The sequence below is a fragment of the Podarcis liolepis genome (genome assembly GCF_965112155.1).
Source record: "Podarcis liolepis genome assembly, chromosome: 3".
NCBI lineage: Eukaryota > Metazoa > Chordata > Lepidosauria > Squamata > Lacertidae > Podarcis > Podarcis liolepis.
The window spans coordinates 852,085-871,261 of NC_139557.1; the positions used below are offsets into that span (position 1 = coordinate 852,085).

At 44.5% G+C, this 19,177-nt stretch overlaps 2 protein-coding genes and 1 long non-coding RNA gene across 14 annotated transcripts in view; 2 read left to right on the forward strand and 1 right to left on the reverse strand.

Annotated features, from left to right (window-relative positions):
- LOC310702438 (uncharacterized protein) overlaps positions 1–2,035 on the forward strand; it is a gene marked incomplete at its 5' end in the record, with an annotated part of 50,907 nt that extends 48,872 nt beyond the window's left edge. Inside the window, one exon of the mRNA XM_083493913.1 lies at positions 1,375–2,035. Within this exon, the coding sequence (XP_083350039.1) occupies positions 1,375–1,528 (154 nt within the window). The 3' untranslated portion in view covers positions 1,529–2,035. The remainder of the gene's footprint in view (positions 1–1,374) is intronic.
- A 1,409-nt stretch (positions 2,036–3,444) lies between these two features.
- The window catches only part of ITSN2 (intersectin 2), an 83,137-nt gene continuing 67,404 nt past the window's right edge, over positions 3,445–19,177 (reverse strand). For 10 of the 12 annotated variants that reach the window (XM_083495035.1, XM_083495030.1, XM_083495023.1 and 7 more), the window contains 11 exons: positions 16,514–16,635; positions 15,508–15,614; positions 13,476–13,659; positions 12,565–12,663; positions 12,048–12,215; positions 11,620–11,832; positions 9,166–9,287; positions 8,996–9,078; positions 8,338–8,421; positions 5,760–5,933; positions 3,445–4,925 (listed from right to left, as the gene is read on the reverse strand). In XM_083495035.1, the coding sequence (XP_083351161.1) occupies positions 4,768–4,925; positions 5,760–5,933; positions 8,338–8,421; positions 8,996–9,078; positions 9,166–9,287; positions 11,620–11,832; positions 12,048–12,215; positions 12,565–12,663; positions 13,476–13,659; positions 15,508–15,614; positions 16,514–16,635 (1,514 nt within the window). In that variant the 3' untranslated portion in view covers positions 3,445–4,767. The remainder of the gene's footprint in view (positions 4,926–5,759; positions 5,934–8,337; positions 8,422–8,995; positions 9,079–9,165; positions 9,288–11,619; positions 11,833–12,047; positions 12,216–12,564; positions 12,664–13,475; positions 13,660–15,507; positions 15,615–16,513; positions 16,636–19,177) is intronic. The other 2 variants (XM_083495024.1, XM_083495022.1) reach the window with 1 other exon arrangement.
- LOC310703083 lies at positions 5,940–8,497 on the forward strand. The gene is made up of 2 exons (XR_014523934.1): positions 5,940–7,240; positions 8,223–8,497. It is a non-coding gene; the product is annotated as an uncharacterized lncRNA (long non-coding RNA).

Here is a 19,177-nt window from a genome sequence, read left to right on the forward strand (position 1 = left end):
AAATCATTACAATGTTTTCACACAGTTCAATTCTTGCAATTAATCCGTAAAAATTATGAAGTTCTCGTTAATTCCCTATTGCATTTTTTCAATCCATTAACAATTAATTATTCAGGGGAGGCTTGCTGAATCATAAAACAGCAAATATAATGTATATAAAGAAAGGGTAAAGACTCCTCCCCCTCTACGTACCATGTTACGATGGTTACCAGTTACGATGAAAATCCTCTCTAGATCCTTGGCACTCAGTGGCTGATTCATTTAGCAGGTTATCTTGTCCCCTTACTCCAGAACACACCTGTTACTTAGATCCAAATCCATCCTAAGAAACAGAACCTCCGCTCATAGTAACTGCGTTGGAGTTTCTGATACATGCAGTGCTATGCACTCAGCGTCCCCTGCCTCCCACATTCCACTGGAACAAGAGGCAGGTATCAGACGATCTGCGAGTGAAAGCTCACACACACACCCCAGCTCAGGGGTGGGGGTGGGGCTTGTAAGGATAATTACTCTCAAATTATCCTTAATTAGCTGCATGAGCGATCTCCGCTAGCGTGGGAGACATTTTTCACCATGGCAGAAAGCATCGGAAGCGGAAACAAACTTTTTAAGTTCTCTGCCTTCCTTCCTAGGTGGTGGGAGACTCTCGTGAGATCTCTTCAGCCTTGTGAAATCTCATGAGGCTTTCAGAAACCAGTAAGCAAGGTAGATAACTTAAAACTCTATGCTTTGCTTGGGGGAGTTTAGTCTTCTTTGGTGCACTGACTCTGGAAGGTCATCCTAGAGGTCATCTCAAGAGAGCAATGAATGGAATTGGGGGCCTAGTGTGATACTTCTTCTCTCCCTTTTTCATAATTTAGAGTGAGAGACTTTTAAAAGTGGCAAGGGTAATTTCCTCTCTCACCCTACTAGTTTAATCCCCATTACACCCATCTAGTAGGTAAATGTCCTTGTCAAAGTGATGTTTTTCCATTGTGAAAGGTTCTTTTTATTTACCAACCTGGCCGCTCTCTTTCTGGAAAAGTGCTTTCTTCCACACAGATTCAGTCACCCCAACTACAGCAGAGCACCTTTGACTATAAAGTACATAGTCCCAGGTTTCCCAGTTTTTTTTGTAGGGACAACAGAAGTATGCAGGGCAGGGATGGGGAATCTGTGGTTCCCCAGCTGTTGCTGGATCACAACTCTCTTCATCCTGAGCATTGGCCATGCTGGCTGGAGCTATTGGGAGTTGGACTCCCAACTGGCCTAGGCATATTTCCATAGCAGGTAGACACACTTGCAATCTCATCCTTCGGAAACAGGGGAGGGATGTGACAAGAGTAGACCCTCGGCAAGGTGAGTGGTTCCTATTCTCCTTCTTCTTTTTTGTAGGAAGGCACATAAGAGAGCTAGGAAAGGTAAAGAACAAGCGAGAACACGAAAGAAGAAAAATATCCTAGCCAGTAGGGGCTCACCAACCGGGAAAGCCAGGAGCCCTGAGAGGAACCTGCTCCCCAGTCTGAAGCATGGACTGGTCTTGGCCTAACCCCACTCCTCCTGCCAGCATTATAGCCGTCTGCCTTCTAAGACAAGGGAAGGAGATGGCCCACTGAAGATGATTTTCCTACCACTCCACCCCTAATAGAATAGCTATGTGGTGTTCACCAGTATATCTACATGTTAACAAGGTTTTGTTCTCAATGTCAATGAAGTGGAAAGGGAATGTTAAGAGTACTGGTCCGTTTGCCATTTTACATTTTATTCTGAGTGACACACAGTCTCAACACAGCAGTGTACATCTGTTGCAGCAGCAGTAAGCATTAGTGCCTGATAATGGTCTAATTTCATTCTGTTAAAAGGAGAAAAATGCGCACATCTAGAAACCTGACTTCTGTGGATTTCAAGAGGTAGGGGGACCCGTCCTGGCTTCTGCTGAACGAGAGATGGCTCTGCCAGGAAACCAGATTTCACCCGCATGCCCTGTCTTTTGACAAATCAGATACTAACTGGCTCATCAGTTTGGAAACCAGCAATAAAATCTGCTTCCCAATGATATGCCTTTGAAATGGATTCCTTATATAAGATGCAAACCAAAAGCAGTGTGGATTCTGAGCCACAGTTAGCAGGATAGAGCCCCAGCTATTGCATTAGATTAGACAGAGGTAGCTCAGGAAGATGCATGGCAAGCAACAGCAGTGATATATTTATTCCCCCAAGTTAGGAGTTCTACCCTGTGTACAGCACTTTTTTACTTTTGAGTATAGCAGTGCCGTACATATGAAACGTCCTAGAACAAATAAAACTGTTTCTGTCTGGCATAATGTTCCAGGAACACATGGATTAAGTCCTTTACAGATGTGCACAAACCTGAGCACTATAACCGTTACTGATTCTGGCCACAGCACAATAACATAAAGCACAAACCTATTAACAGTAGGGAATCCTCCTGCACAGAAGTGGGTTTGAAACATAGCGAGGGATATATTACACTATTATATGTAGACAACTAAATGCACTATTTAGTTGAAGACAATACTATGGTTTCATCTTTCATAAAATCTATCTTCCAAAAAGAGTGGGGCTTGCGTAGAAGAAGATGCTTTTGGTGTAGATCATCCACTTGCCTTGCTGCAGTTGGTTCAGTTGAAAAGCAGAGGGGGGCATTATACCAAGTATTATGCACTGGTATCTAACAGCTGGTAATGTTGACCTTGTGTGACCCAAAACCAGGTCCTAAAAGGTTACTGATTTTGTAAGAAACAGTCAAGTTATTAAGGACGCAGTACTCTTAGACAGTTGTTAGTCCCTTGCAATAATGTGAAAGATACCATTTAGTCAGTCTGAGATCCAGTTGGCATGACCATGGCAGCTGTACAAAATAGATATATAAAGGAGCAGTAGCAACAGCTGATAAACAGATTGAGACAGTCCAGCCAGAACTTTTATCATCTGCCAGGAGCAAACATCTGATAGTTGGACAGCCCCTTCACACCCCTGGTGTATGAAACCGATGAATGAAGATGGCAGTTTGGATGAACACTGTAGAGTATCTACTAAGGAACTTTGCTCTCTCCAAGATATTATCCTGAAGTGTGTCAATTGTTGAGAAATTTTTGCAGATGCCTTGCAACACACACACAATTTAGGCAAACTAGTTGAAATGATTAATGCTGGTATTATTAAAATAGTAATATTGAAGGCCTTTGCTGCTTTAAAATTTGTACCAATTCATCTGTTTATTCATTGCAGAAGTGTGGTGATTTTGTTATATTTCAAGTATGTATTGAGTTAGATGTAGATACTTGCTCAATTAAATGTGAAATAGCTGTTTGTTTTTATTCCTGCCCAGGAAAAGTTGTCACAATCCAGTTTTTGGAATGTGGGATCTGACTTTGAATTGAATATATGCTCTAGGAAAATCACATTAAAATAAAATAAAATAAGATAAGATAAAAATAGAAATAATTAAACACAGAAAACTTTTATTCAGGTCAAGTTTGCAATTCTGTTAAAACTTGTTAAGCAATATAGCACCTAAAGGATACAACTCCACTAACTTTGCATTGAAAGCAGTACTTAAATAGCAGAGAGTTGAGTGAAGAATGCAGAGGAGCTCCTGCCTATTTGTCCAGTGCCTGAAACTGGCAACTTCTGCTGCCAGCCTTTTTGTACTTCTTCTACAAGGTGCAGCTGTGCTACAGGTCTTTTGCACAGGAGAACGATCCAGTGGGCACTTTTGCCTCTTCGCGTCCAAGAGGACGATCTGTCTTGCTGAATATTTAATTCCATTGTATCCTATGAGCAGTACCCGTAACAAGTATGATTTACATTTTGTTTATATTTTCTTGAATGTAGTTCCTGTGTTTTTCACATTCAGAGGTACAATAAAATATACTTTTGAAAATCAGTATGCCTCCATTTGAATCTAGACGAATCATTTTAATAAGCTCACTTTATTCTCTATGCCGATCCAAGGGTGACGTAACCTTCACTGCCTTGGGCCCATTGGCAAAGCTTAAAGGTGCACATTTTACGGGCATCTTCCAGGAAACCCAAGTATTTATTTACATAAATATATTAAACAAATCACATGAAACATATTCATGATTATCAACCAGTATTTTAAATGAAAATTTTCTAGTTTTTCCTTCTTATAACCAAAATCTGGTTATAAAATGCTAAACAGAACTGAAGAAATTCTTGAAATTTCCTAATCAATAAATAAACTTCCTATTAATGATATACAGTATTTAAAGGATCGCAAAGTGCTAAGACTTCAGCATATATTTCCTGCAATTAATATCCTGAGATGAGGTTCAAGCAGATTACATATTTCAGGCGTGAGATTCAGTTATTCTAGCCCTGAATGAAATCATTCCCCCAGCATGTATGTGAGTGACATGTGCATACACACACACACACACACACACACACATTAATCCAAGTGGCTACACTTTAAACATTTTAATGCCACATTCCTAATTAATACTTTAAAGAGCTGTGAAAATTACATTGAAAAGATACATTGGCATCAGCATTCAAAAATTTCCGTATTCTAAAGAAAGGCACTGCTTACAGGATCTCTATATACAGTACATTTTACATTGCATAGATTGTCACAAACGTAAGCAACCCCCACAGAGAAATGATGTACAAGTGACCAAGTAAAGTGATTTTGCAGCACGCATTGCTCTCAGGTACCTGCCTGTAAGGAAGGGTTATTTGCAAAACACTCCATTAAAATGGCAGCAGTTTGTAGTTCCTAATATTACAAAAAACACCTTTTCAGAGGAGTGTTTTCTGGTCAAATAACTGCAAATCAAAGCGTACCCAAACTTCCCCTGTTGGTACCTCATGCAGCAGTAAATGTTTAGTTGTAGGTCCCTTGTTTTCTTGCTCTGTTCTGATTTTGGCTACTGGAACTTCAGTGCGGCCCAAAAAATCTGTTTAACAACAACACATAAAACATACTCAAATCTGTGTTAAATAATGAAGGCTGCAATCAAATGCACACTAATTTGAGAGTAAACTCAAAGAGAGCTACAGCTTAAGCTTATATTATGCATTTACTCAGAAGTAAGTGTGAAGTGGCTAAATGAGGAGGAAATGAAGTCTGAGTCACATGCGATAAGGAATGGAGAAGCATAATAGCATGTTCAGATGGCTGCCCTGGAATGCATTCTCAGAGCAGAAGCTCGGGGTGAAAAGCGCTTTCCCCCGACATGAAATAGAATATACAGCTGAGGATTCAGTCTAGAAACTGACATATGAAACGTGTTTAAAGCAGGCTGCTTCTTCAAATACAGTATCAAACAGCATTTGTTCATCTTTAGTTCCCTAACAGACAAAATGCAACAAAAATGGGAACCCCCAAAAATGAAATGGAAGGAGGAGCAAAAAGAAGTGGGGCAGGTAATTTGTCATAAGTGGGAAAAGAACCTCAACACAGTTGATGATGGGATCCTTCTTGCTTGGGACACAGTAAACAAACATGGTCAGTGTCAGGGAATAAAGATCCGTTTGTTGAAAATGGGGTGTATTTATAATGCACCGGAGCAACAAACGAATGGTACAGATGGACTTGGCAGTGAGCACCTCTCTACTTTCCCAAATAGCTCTACTTAGGTGTAGAGCTAACAACAGCCTACCTAAATGGGGCCACTGGGTAGTCAGAACTGATACGTTTGTGCTTAAGCTCCAGCCCATGCCATACCAGCTCCTAGTCATTAACAAGGGACAAATAATGATCTCTCTCACAGACAAAATGCAGCACCTACCATCGGGTGAGAACTGATCCCTGTCAAACATGGTGAGACACAGAACATCTTGATATAGATCCTTGATGAAGAATTGGCAGTTAAAGTTCCATTTTGGGTTCAAAGTGTCTGGCAGTGCTCTTGTTGTGTAGCTTTGAGACCCCAGGCTGATTTCACAGTATGGGTTGCTCTTCCCTTAACATAAAACAGAAGTGTACACATTAACCTTTAAAATGAATAATGTAGGCAAATCGGAGCAGAGTTAAGGACACTATTTTCATAAGAGGGTAAAAAAAAAAAGTTGTGTTTAAATTGCTCTGATTGGATTCAAGGTTGCATTAAAGCGGTTGGAAGCCCTGGTGCAGTTCTCAAGACAGTCCCGAAAAAGCATTCCTGAAATAAGGTGCCACAGACTAAATCCTGTAGGGTCTTAAAAGACTATCAAATTTATTATTGCATAAACTTTGTCTGACAACAAAAAATAAAAATAAAATAGTTGGAGCATGTGCAATTTTACAACTCTCAAGGCAAAACACAACAACATTTTACCAAACTTGACAGCAAAAAGAAAATACTCTGAACATGCTCATATTCACATTTAAAACTCACATTGTTTTTGTTCACTTCCTGCCTTGGGCCAGGCATCAACTCTCAGCCTAACCTACTTCATGCAGCTGTCATGAAGATACAGGAGGAGGTGTTAAATGGCTAGAAAAAGGGATTTAGTGTTCGTATCATAGGCATAAAATCTTTTTTTGGGGGGGGGAGATTTTTAATTTCAAGTAACAAAACCTATCCACACCAGGAAAGCAGAGCTTTGTAGTTGTATAGAAAAGAAAGAAAAATGGTGGCTGATGGTTGTAGTTTTAGACAGCCCCCCCAAGGCAATTCAATCAAAGTGTCCCTTCATAAGGTTCCATGAATTGGGTGGGTGAAAACCATGTTCAGTTGCCGTAACAAAGTCAATAAATGGATACCATATCATATAGAAGGTGTGAATCTACGCACCACCCTCCAAAAAAAATCAATATTCCTTTTGTGAAATGGTTTATTTGTCCATAAGCACCATACCTCATACTTGTGAAATCCAGACTTTGAAAAGAACGGTCTCAAGTACTCTACTTACTTGATTTAAGTTTCTTCCAGAGATACTTGGCTGCTTCTGTTTTTTGTATTTGTACCTCTCTTATTTTTATTGCATAGTTTTGGCTTACTTGATTTTTTAAAGAAAAAATGAAGTCTGAAATGTTAGTCTGATTCCTTGCACATAAATTGCTTGGAATGTTGCCTGCAAATTAAGCTTCATAACTTACCTTTGAGAAGGGCTAGAGACTTAAAAAGCAAAACAAAACTCAAAGTTCCAAGTGTGGGCGCCCTGTTGGAGTGAGCCCTGAGGCCGTTGCTCCAATTGCACCATTAAAACCAGTCCCTGCTCTGATTCTAGGCTCAGGTTGTTTGCAATTCTATTTTTTTCATATTTCTCTTACTATATAAATACAGTGGTGCCTCGCAAGACGAAATTAATTCGTTCCGCAAGTCTCTTCGTCTTGCGAGTTTTTCGTCTTGCGATGCACGGTTTCCCATAGGAATGCATTGAAAATCAATTAATGCGTTCCTAGGGAAACCGCCTTCAGACCAGGACAGTCTGTCCCCGGACCTCTTCTGAAGGCTGGGGGGGGGGGCAAGGGCTTTTCTTCCCACCCCCAGCATTTTAAAAAACCCCGGGACAGCGGAGGACTTCTCCGCTGTCCGGGCGATCTTAAAATGCTGGCGGGCGGCATTTTAAAATCGCCCCGGGACAGTGGCGGCATTTTAAAAGCCCCTGGGAAGGCAGGCAGGGGGGACAAAGACTTTCGCCCCCCGCCCGCCTTCAGAAGGTGTTCCCGCCCCCCCGCCCCGCTTCGGAGCAGCGTTCCGAAGCGGGGCGGCTGGGGCAGGTGTTCCCGCCCCCCCCGCTTCGGAGCAGCGTTCCGAAGCGGGGCGGCTGGGGCAGGTGTTCCCGCCCCCCCGCCCCGCTTCGGAGCAGCGTTCCGAAGCGGGGCGGCTGGGGCAGGTGTTCCCACCCCCCCCGCCCCGCTTCGGAGCACCGGGAGAAGCGATCTCCCCGCAGCTCCTTGCTTCAAAAGAGGTCCGGGGGCAGCGGGGAAGAAGCGCTGCGCTTCCCGCTGCCCCTGGACCTCTTTTGAAGCAAGGGGCTGCGGGGAGATCGCTTCTCCCTGCAGCCCCTTGCTTCAAAAGAGGTCGGGGCAGCGGGAAGCGCTTCCCGCTGTCCCCGGACCTGGGGCTGCGGGGAGAAGATCGCTTCTCCCCGCCGCCCCTTGCTTCAAAAGAGAAGACCCGCTGTCCCCGGGGCAAGCTTCGTTTTGCGAAGCAAGCCCATAGGGAAATTCGTTTTGCGAGGCAACTCGAAAACGAAAAAACCTTTCGTTTTGCGAGTTTTTCATCTCGCGAGGCGTTCGTCTTGCGGGGTACCACTGTACACAGGTTTTTCATTTCCAGAAAATTGCTTGGCAACTACTTATTTGTAACACTCTACATATTAGTTTGCTGAACTTGAAATTATATCACCAAAGACAAACATCCGCCCCTAAATTATTACCATTAGGTTTGCACGCTTTTAATTCAGTTGCTTCAATCACATGCACCATCAAACGTCCTATTCCTGAACTCTTCTGTGACCGAGCTGAAAAACAAAACAAATGTACCACCAGTAAATTGCTTGGACGGAAAAAGAAAGCTGCCTGAGCAACATATGGCACCTAAATTGGCCTGTTTGCGCAGAAGCTAGATGACTGCAGCCAACTTGTGGTATCTGTCTGCATTAAGCACACATGCCAACTAGTTGCTTTGAAATCTCATTAAGTTTAGAAAGTATCCTGGAGGAAGCAGGATCCGCCTGTAATTTGTATAAATTTGCCTGGGCAAGGTAGAAGTGTAGACACATGAAATACAAACTTTCCATGTTCAGTTTCACCAACATTCCTTCATTGTGTAAACGGAATCCTTTCCACAGCACAACTGTCTTGCAACTCAAAACCCCTTCATGCCACTTGTAAGCCAAAGGCTTATTTTAGGAATGTGCCCACGTGTCAAGAAGCCTGAAAATGTGATGTGGGAATAGGAATATGTGGCATTTAGATTCAGGCCAGGAGATGTCCCCAAGAAGCCCAGGAAGCGGGCTTGCATTCACACCAGAATCCAGCGGTGTCTGTGGTACAGCCTGTTCCTTCAAGTTCCCATCAACCAACGTTCAGCACCTTGGTAAGCCTTTTCATGTTTCTTCTTTTCCGTTTCAATATAATGTTCTGATGCTCCTTTAATTTTCTGGACCCAGGCAGTTCTGCGGAAGTGAGTATTATTTTATTTTAATTTTTTACAAAAATAAGAACCACAAAAACAAAGCGAGATGAACATTCTCTGAGCTCACCTTTCATTGATGTTGTCTGTTTTTAATGTGTATACTCTATCAATGTGGGAGATGTGGAAAACTGGCTCTTCACTGGAAGGGTCAGTCGGCAGTTTCACCAGGACTTCATTAAGAAAAACAGGCTGAAAGAAACACAGAGGTAGTTTAAAAAAACACACTTGGACAGGCTGAAACGAAATTATAATTAAATTGTGTCCGAAGCGACCACTGCAGCTAAGACCACTATGAGAGAGAGCCCTCTGCTACACTGGGGAAGAGGCCCCAGATCTTTAAGGGAACTTATTTCCTATGGGGCTGGGCATACACAGAGGGTGAATATCATCTTCAGTTGGCAATCTGGTTGTCCAGCCTATTAGTATGGATTTTTTTACCACACCCAATCAGAACAATCAAGAGGAGAAGATACTGTATATCCCTTGGTGGACAGGGTAATACAGACAGTTTATCAAATGATAAGATGCAAATATTGATCATCTATCAGTAAGTCTGCCTTCACCCTCAGAATTGTGCAGGGAAAAGGAAATCCCTTGGCTAACAAGGAAAATGAGCGGATGGACACAACACAGAAAGGTATAGTCCTGGGTGACGGCAAAACCTTTCTCCATTATAATTTTGTCCAATCTTCATCTCCTTACTTTGAGACCAGCACTGGATACTGAACTACTAAAACAACTATTTGGTGCAAATTCTGATGTAACACATTTTTGCAACAGAAAATAAACTTTCTCCAGCTGGGAAGAGAAGACTCATGTCTATGGAACTTCCCTGAGAAACTCCCATAGGGATACAACCTGATCAATTAGTGAACTACAGATTAATTGATTCCATGTTGATTAAATTTGTATACATTCACATACTGGTAAAATGTTTTGACACCAGAATCATATTTTGCTCCCAGAGGATGTATGCATGTTTCATCATAGGCATCATCATAGAAGAGGGAAACCCTCATATGAGAGAGAGAATTGGGATATGGTGCTTGCTCACCATCTGCAGTTTTTTATAAACTCTGGTTACTTGTTTTTTTAAGAACAAACCCAGAGCACCTTTTTAGTTGATTAAAAGTTCATCTGATTTCCCCAACCAATTAGTTGATTAAGTGGTATTTAGGAGGCAAACACTCTATTTTCCACTGTAAGTCCTTGCCATACTTTTAGTCGCATTTACCACTCATTGGCATGATGGACTTGCAGAAATGAACCAGCCCATACAAGGGCTGTTGATTAAATTAATACAAATTAAGATGTGCTATCTAAAGGATATTTCCTACATGAGCTATGTAGGAGGCAGTGGCAATTTCCATTTTTCAGGAGAAAAGCCAAGATTTTGTCTAACCAATGCTAAGATGCTTTTTTTAAAAAATCCAAAGAAAGTCCTTCACTCACTAATTATAGAAGATCTGTCCCTACTGACAGTAGTGTAAACATTCAAAATTAGTACTGATAGGAGACTGAAATTATACAGTTAACTTCAGCATCCTAGTAGATCAAGGAAGTCTATTAAATAGTAAAGAGGTTACAGTGGTACCCCGCAAGACGAACGCCTCGCGAGACGAAAAACTCGCAAAACGAAAGGTTTTTTCGTTTTCGAGTTGCCTCGCAAGACGAATTTCCCTATGGGCTTGCTTCGCAAAACGAAGCTTGCCCCGGGGACAGCGGGTCTTCTCTTTTGAAGCAAGGGGCTGCGGGGAGATAGCGATCTCCCCGCAGCCCCTTGCTGCAAAAGACGTCCGGGGGCAGCGGGGAAGAAGCGCTTTGCTTCCCGCTGCCCCCGGACCTCTTTTGAAGCAAGGGGCTGCGGGGAGATAGCGATCTCCCTGCAGCCCCTTGCTGCAAAAGACGTCCGGGGGAAGCGGGGAAGAAGCGCTTCGCTTCCCGCTGCCCCTGGACCTTTTGAAGCAAGGGGCTGCGGGGAGATCGCTTCTCCCGGTGCTCCGAAGCCGGGCGGGGGGCAGGGGACACCTCCCGCCGCCACGGGGACACCTTTTGAAGGCAGGCAGGGGGAGCAAAGACTTTGTCCCCCCTGCCTGCCTTCCCAGGGGCTTTTAAATCGCCCCGGACAGTGGAGAAGTCCTCCGCTGTCGGGGCGATTTTAAAATGCCCCCCGCCAGCATTTTAAGATCGCCCGGACAGCGGAGAAGTCCTCCGCTGTCCCGGAGTTTTTTTAAAATGCTGGGGGTGGGAAGAAAAGCCCTTGTCCCCCCCCCCAGCCTTCAGAAGAGGTCCGGGGACAGACTGTCCCCGGACCTGGTCTGAAGGCGGTTTCCCTAGGAACGCATTAATTGATTTTCAATGCATTCCTATGGGAAACCGTGCATCGCAAGACGAAAAACTCGCAAGACGAAGAGACTTGCGGAACGAATTAATTTCGTCTTGCGAGGCACCACTGTATTATTTCTATTAAAAGAAAACATCCCACTCCTTCCCTTTCCAAATGATGCTTTAATTTACTCACCGTTTTGTAAATTTTGAACTGAGTATTTGATTTTGGGTTGAACAATTTATCTGACCCTGTAGATACAAACTGCTTGACCATGTAGGTGAGAAGCAGGAAGTCACTGAAGAGGAATCCATATAGTTCTTTGTTGCTTTTTGTCTTATAGAGTTTGCCACTGTGCAAAAGCTTCCTTGGTCCCAAGCAATTGGTCAGGGAGTTAAAAATCAGTTGCTAAAAGGAAGAGAAAACCAAAGCAATGACTTCTCAACTTCAGAGAGAAGATTCTACTCAAAACCAAAGCCATTTTGCTACCCTTAATGTACGCTGTTGGTCTGTACCTGTTGAACTGCCACCAACAGGGCCACTTCTACCAAGAGCCCATAATAATGATTTCCCAGCACCTATTTCCTCCTTTTTATCCAGTCCTTCCCACTCCAGACAGTTACCTCAGCAAGGCCCTCACACTGAACGTGGGACTGGATCCATTCAAGCCTGTCTGAATTCTCCTTTTCTCGCACTCCCTCATTCACCTGGGAACACAGCTCCTCAGCCCGCTCAAGAGCCAGCTTCAGATTATGGTGATCTGGGTGAGTTTCAGGGGAATTTTCCAGAATCTGGTTGGAAAAAACAGACAAAGAAAAGTGCAGTATTAGTTCAATGGGGGGCGGGGGCGGGGCGGAGAGAGCTATAGAATCCTAGAGTTGGAAGGGACCCTGAGGATCAAGCAGTCCAACCCCCTGAAAGGCAGGAAGAGGCAGCTGTCCCTTATGGGGATCCAACTGAGGTCTTATCCACACCAATATGAGCAGTTTTCCTGATTTTTTAAAATAAATACACGTGCAGTCCTCTGCTTGTTCTCACACAATACTGTCAATCAAGTTAGTTCATTTAATTTCTATCCCACCCTTCCTCCCAAAGGACCCCTCCCTCAGTGCTTCAGAGAACAATTATGCTGATACTCACACTCTTTATGAGAAGAGGGTAGCGAGTGATTCTTTGCATAGGTTTCAACAGGAAGCTGGAGAGTGGCATTCCTTTACAGCGAGGATCCGAAGCCAATTTCTACAAGGTAAACCGGTATTTTTGAGAGACTGCATTATTGCTACTGATCAACATTGACAGAGGGCTTTACAATGTGCAAGCAGTTGTACAAGCTTCAGTTTGTTATCTTTTATGAAACAGCAGCCCCTTGAGTGTCTGTTGTCTGGATGGAGAATATTAAGGGGGAGAGTGTGACCTATCTCAGGCTGCTCCGTTAGAAAAAGGAAAACCTCTGTTGCAGAGCCAGAACAAGACTCCATTCACGGCAGCATTTCCCAAGGGAAGCAAAACCCTTACATGAGTGGAGTTCTAGTAGAGAGGTCTTTCCACCCAGGGAGGGGGCAGCATTTTCTCCTGATCCTCCTTCCTCCCTCAGAAATCTGCTCTGCAGGGTTGGTGACCTCTCTGGAACAGCATTAGGGACAGGGGGCTGTGGGGGAAGGGGAGATCTGCTCTCCTTTGTACTCCAGTGGGAGATTCTGCAAGATCCCCACTCCTCCCAAGGAGCCTTTCCATTTGTGGAGACTCCTTGCAGCCACAGTCAGACCTATTCAAAGAACAAGGAGAGTTGAGGTTTGACAGCGTGGCAGAGAAACTGGCTGAGAGTCAAGTGAGCATGCAGCCAAGGGGCACTTTTACCTAAACGCCTGGGCAGAGACTGGTGTGATATACTGTACAAAGGAAATGTTTGTGGGGAGGAAGAGCCCGTTCCCAAGGTTAACCCCTGATTTGCTGGATGTGGCTACTGGAGAGCTCGTGTTACATCTGCCACACCCTCATGGAGAGAAAAGAGACACGATTGAATTAGGAAGCTACTGCGTAGTATACTGTACTTTCATAAATTCTTTGAACTCTGGTTCTTCATCTGTTTTCTGCTGCAGCAGGGCAGCGCCGTTAAGCTGGCAGCTGCAAAACCGGATATAGGCTTGCATTTGAGACAGTTCAGCAGCCAGAATGTCACCAATCATCTGCACAGGCATTTTTTCACCCCCCATCTTCTTACGCACACGCAGGGCTCTGGAAGAAAACAAAACGACAAGGAAGCAGTTTGAATCCAGAGCTTTCAATAGGAACAAGCTAAGGAGAGGCTCAGCAGTTACTGTCACACGGAGACCCCATGTGGCAGGGTCAACTCTGTTGAGAATATGAAGCAAGTGGATCTTGCTATCTCACCCAGGAGCTCATTCAGAACCTGGAGATCACATGGTCACGACCTAAATTACTGTCTGACAATGAACCATCAAAGGAAGGCTGGACATATCCAAGAACACAGGAACTGCTAACCCAATTCCTATTTGGTTGTGGCATTTATAGATTGATACACCTAGCAAGGCAATCCACTGTCACAGTGTAAACAAGCATTTTCAAAAGGCCTTTTCAAAAGCCCAGATTTCTGCTTTCCCTGCAGGTAAAGGTAAAGGGACCCCTGACCGTTAGGTCCCGTCGTGGACGACTCTAGGGTTGCAGCGCTCATATCACTTTATTGGCCAAGGAAGCCGGCGTACAGCTTCCGGGTCACGTGGCCATGTTAAAGTTTGTTGGGTCGTATATCTTTTGACCCACTGAGTCTGCAATGGCCCTGCAATAAATTAGATTTATTGCCACTCCAACAAACTTCCAATGGCGCCCACACGCTTCCACTCCGCACGCTGCCACTCTCCTCAGTTGCCGAATAATAGCAGAGTTCACACGCAGCATAAAATGGCTTGTCTGTGTCAACGTGGTGTCCCCAATAACTCAGCTTGACACCAGGCTTCTAATCTAAAACTCTTTATTTAGTAGCATTCAAAACAGAAAAGATAACCTACAGAATCTAGCTGCATGTTCGCAGGTTTTTGCCTCTTAACAAAAAACGAAAGGACCTTGCTAAAGCTCTCAGACAGACTGCTCTCCAGAGAGAGCTCAGCCCCACAGAGCACAGATCAAAGGAAACAACCAGGATCATGTGGGCAGTGCACCCAGTCGATAAGAACGGTCCTGGAGTGTTAACTCCTGACAGTCCAGAACCACAACAGGCCAGCATGACTAAGCTACTTCTGGCGAACCAGAGCAGCGCACGGAAACGCCGTTTACCTTCCCGCCGGGGTGGTACCTATTTATCTACTTGCACTGTGTGCTTTCAAACTGCTAGGTTGGCAAGAGCAGGGACCGAGCAACGGGAGCTCACCCCGTCGCGGGGATTCAATGCAATGCACATGTGCTTAATTTATTTTGCTTAAAGACCTCCAAAGAAGGAGACTCCACCACACTCATTGGCAGCAAATTCCACTGTCGAACAGCTCTTACTGTCAGGAAGTTCTTCCTAATGTTTAGGTGGAATCTTCTTTCTTATAGTTTGGATCCATTGCTCCGTGTCCGCTTCTCTGGAGCAGCAGAAAACAACCTTTCTCCCTCCTCTAGGTGACATCCTTTTATATATTTGAACATGGCTATCATATCACCCCTTAACCTCCTCTTCTCCAGGCTAAACATGCCCAGCTCCCTTAGCCGTTCCTCATAAGGCATCGTTTCCAGACCTTTGACCATTTTGGTTGCCCTCCTCTGGACACGTTCAATCCCCAGCACCTTTGATTTCTCAAATAGCAGGGCTGGAAAATGCTTCTGAGACCCCATAGAGGACAGTGCAGACAACATATTTGTCAATCTCCCTAGTCCTTCTGAATGGTTCTAAGAAAAAAATATTAAGGCCAAATTTGATTTACGCACAGTGCTACACATGTCTACACAGACGTAAGTCCCATTGAGTTCAGTAATGCCTATTCCCATGTAACTGGGTGTAGACTGTAGCCTCAACGGTTATTTCTTGTTTATTTGGACTGAAACAGCTAAAACCACAAAAATTAATAAAGGAGTAGTAGCACTTACTTCAGTAACTTTGCATTAGACATGATGAGCTCCTTCCAATTAACAAAAATTAATCCCATTTCTGCTTCTGAGAGGCAGCCTGCTTCAGTCATTTGTTTCTGGAAAACCTACATTCAGAAAGATACAAGGAGGGAAAATGAATTTTAAATACAGCATGATGTTCCCATCTCAAATTAAGAACTGTTTGATAACTCACATTAGTCACAAAACTTCAGTTTTCCTTTGTTCTTAACATTATTGTTTCTTTGCTACCAGATATTTCTTCCAAAACACTTAGGCTAATTGAGGTGATCAGAAAATAAGAGCAGGATCAAAAGGTTTCCACAGATCAAGTCTGCTATGCGTGATCTCCTTAGAGACCACAAGATATCTAAAGATCCTAGTAACTCATGTCGCCAACATATATTAAGCAGTGGTACTTTTCTTGTGACAGATCCCTGAATTGAGATCCTGTCTCAGGGACTGCCTGACATTCTTTGAGCATCAGGGGAAACAGAAAGAAAAGCTGCAGCTGAAGGCCTGTTGTAGGAAGGTGCAGTCTGTGAACTTGTGTTAAAGCTTTTGCACAGCTTTCATTTGAGAAAAAAGGTCTTAATGGTCTTCTAATAGGGATTCAAGGTCTAAACCACTGAGCCTCTTGGGCTTGCCAATCAGAAGGTTGGCGGTTCGAATCCCTGCAACAGGGTGAGCTCCCGTTGCTCAGTCCCTGCTGCTGCCAACCTAGCAGTTCGACAGCACGCCAAAAAGTGCAAATAGATAAATAGGTACCACTCCGGCAGGAAGGTAAATGGCGTTTCCGTGCGCTGCTCTGGTTCGCCAGAAGTGGCTTAGTCATGCTGGCCACATGACCCGGAAAAACTGTCTGCGGACAAACGCCAGCTCCCTCAGCCTGTAAAGCGAGACGAGCGCTGCAACCCCAGAGTCGTCTGCAACTGGACTTAACTGTCAGGGGTCCTTTTCAAGACAATACTTTTATCACTACCTTTTGTGTTCAGGCAAATCTCACCTCTAAGACAAGCTGAAGGTCTTCCATGTATTTTTCTTCCGTCTGGATCAGCTCGTGTATGTAGCCCTGCCTCTTTCTTTCCATGGGCTGCATTGTGTCAAGACTCTGGAGATCTGCACACCCTGGGGGAGGAAAGCGTCTGAGTCACTTTGAGCCCAAGTGCCAACTTAATACCAAGCAAAAAATAGACAGGGAACGGTCTCAGGGGAATAAATCTTTCGATAAACGTGAAGAAGAAACCTGGCTTTGAAATAGCTGGGTAGGAAGCCCCACCCTGCGCAGTCCGTGGCTTGCGGCAGAGTTCCTCCATGAGCAGCCTGTGGGCCTCTCACCAGTCCCGGGACAGGAGAGCGGGAAAAGCCTCTCCGCCCTGGGCAGAAGAAGCACAGAATGCAGCACTGCTCTTCACACAGCAAAGGCCTGGAGAAGAGCTTCCAGGAGCCTTCATGTGGCGATGCGAACGTTAGAATCTGTTTGGTGAGACATGGCAGAAGAGGATGACTTGCCCCTCTCCTTCCTACACAGTGGGGCAGGGCCTATATCAATATATCAACACCTTGTCTTATATTAAGAGCAAATTGTGATAACCATTTTTTAAAGAATAACCTGGCAATCTATTGTGAATCATGTGTGTGCTTGTGTGTGATAGTCAAAAAGCATGTTGTTGCAAAAATTGGGCAGCCGATGCTTCTTCCTGTCCTGTGCAGCTGTTGCAATTGTGAACTCTGCCTCAGCTGCTCTTCTGTGCAAAAATCGCTCTTTGAGAAATCGTGTGCGCGCTGCAGGGTAATTCTCTGGCTTAGTTCTCTGTCTCCCTTGCCTGCCTCCTCAAACACAAATCGTCCTTGGAGATACAGTGGTACCTCAGATTACAAACTTAATCCGTTCCGGAAGTCCATTCTTAAACAGAGGCGCGCTTTCCCTAATGAGGCCTCCCGCCGCTGGTGCCCTTCCACCGTTCAGATTCCGTTTGTAGACTGAGGTAAAGTTCGCAAACTGGGACACTACTTTTGGTTTTGCGGAGTTCTTATACCGAATAGTTTGTAAACTGGACTGTTCTTAAACCGAGGTACCACTGTTTTGTGTGTGTGCGCGCAGCCTAACTCTTCCCGAGGGCTCTGTCTCCTGACAGGCGGAGCTGAGCAGCCTGCAAGTGGGAACTTCCCTCTCTCAGAGACGCCAGGCTCTTGCTGAAAGGCAGGCACCAGGCTGGGAGGTGGCTTCTGGAATCTGGAGCCCCTTTTCTCCTCCTGTTCTCACATAAAAATATCAACTGGGGTAATAATAATAATAATAATAATAATAATAATAATAATAATAATAATAATTTATTACTTATACCCCAGCCACTCTGGGCGGCTTACAACAGGAGATTAAAAATACATTAAAACATCAGTCATTTAAAAACTTCCCTAGCTCCAAAATGCCATTTAATATATAGTCCTCAACATATCACATATTAAACTGATAAGAACAGGTCATACACATGATCATAGCCAAAAGGCCGAGAGGCGAAACGGAAAAAGACGCTGCTCCAACGTAAGAGCTGCTTCCCTCTTTCCCTGCTGGGCTTGTTGATGGTGGGTGTGCAATTGTCTGCCTCTGTCTCCCTCCCTCCCTCCCCACCCCTGTGTTTGTGTGCACACGTTTTTGTGAAGGAGCAGAACACATTCGTTTTTTTAATAAAAAAATTAACCCAGCCTCTCTCAGTTCCTATTAACTTTAAAGTAGGTTTCTGGCCTGACATCATGGTCATGGGAGTCAAGCTCTGCTGCCCTCTGGGACAGTGTAGCTGTCTGGGCAGGGGGAAGCCAGTAAAATGGAGGTAAAAATGAGGTAAAATTCCTGGCAATGCTCCTCAGGGGCTTCTGGGGACGCACGGCATCCCACGGTGCCGCTTAAGCCTGTACCTGCCAGCTTGAAAGGCAGAAGGGGTGCGACCTGGGAAGGGTGGCCCTGCCATGGACGGACCTCTGCCTCTGGCATAAGCTATGCTCAGTTGCTCAAGAAGTTGGAATATGGGCTTTAATTAATGGGCGCTCCTGAAACGGCATTTGGCAATGGGCTGCAACTAATCAGCTGCCAAAAGGACTGGACTTGAGCTGTGAAGGTGGTTGAATGACTTTTTACAAGCACGAAAATCCTTGCAGCAGCCAGAACGGGAGTGGAAGGCAAGGCAATGTCTGTTATGATGATTCCTAAATGGTCTTTTTCTTTCTTGACCTGCCCTGCAAAAAGGAAAGAATTGTGTGCAGTCACTGTGTTGTTCTGTCTGATACTGAGGGAGGAAAGGGGAAACACTGATTTATGCTCTACAAAGAGCTTCACAATGATTTTATATACCGTATATACTCGAGTATAAGCTGACTCTTCCAGCACATTTTTTTGCTGAAAAAGCCCCCCTCGGCTTAGAAGAAGAAGAAGAAGAAGAAGAAGAGGAGGAGTTTGGATTTGATATCCCGCCTTTCACTCCCCTTCAGGAGTCTCAAAGCGGCTCACATTCTCCTTTCCCTTCCTCCCCCACAACAAACACTCTGTGAGGAGAGTGGGGCTGAGAGACTTCAGAGAAGTGTGACTAGCCCAAGGTCACCCAGCAGCTGCATGCGGAGGAGCGGGGAAGCGAACCCGGTTCCCCAGATTACGAGTCCACCGCTCTTAACCACT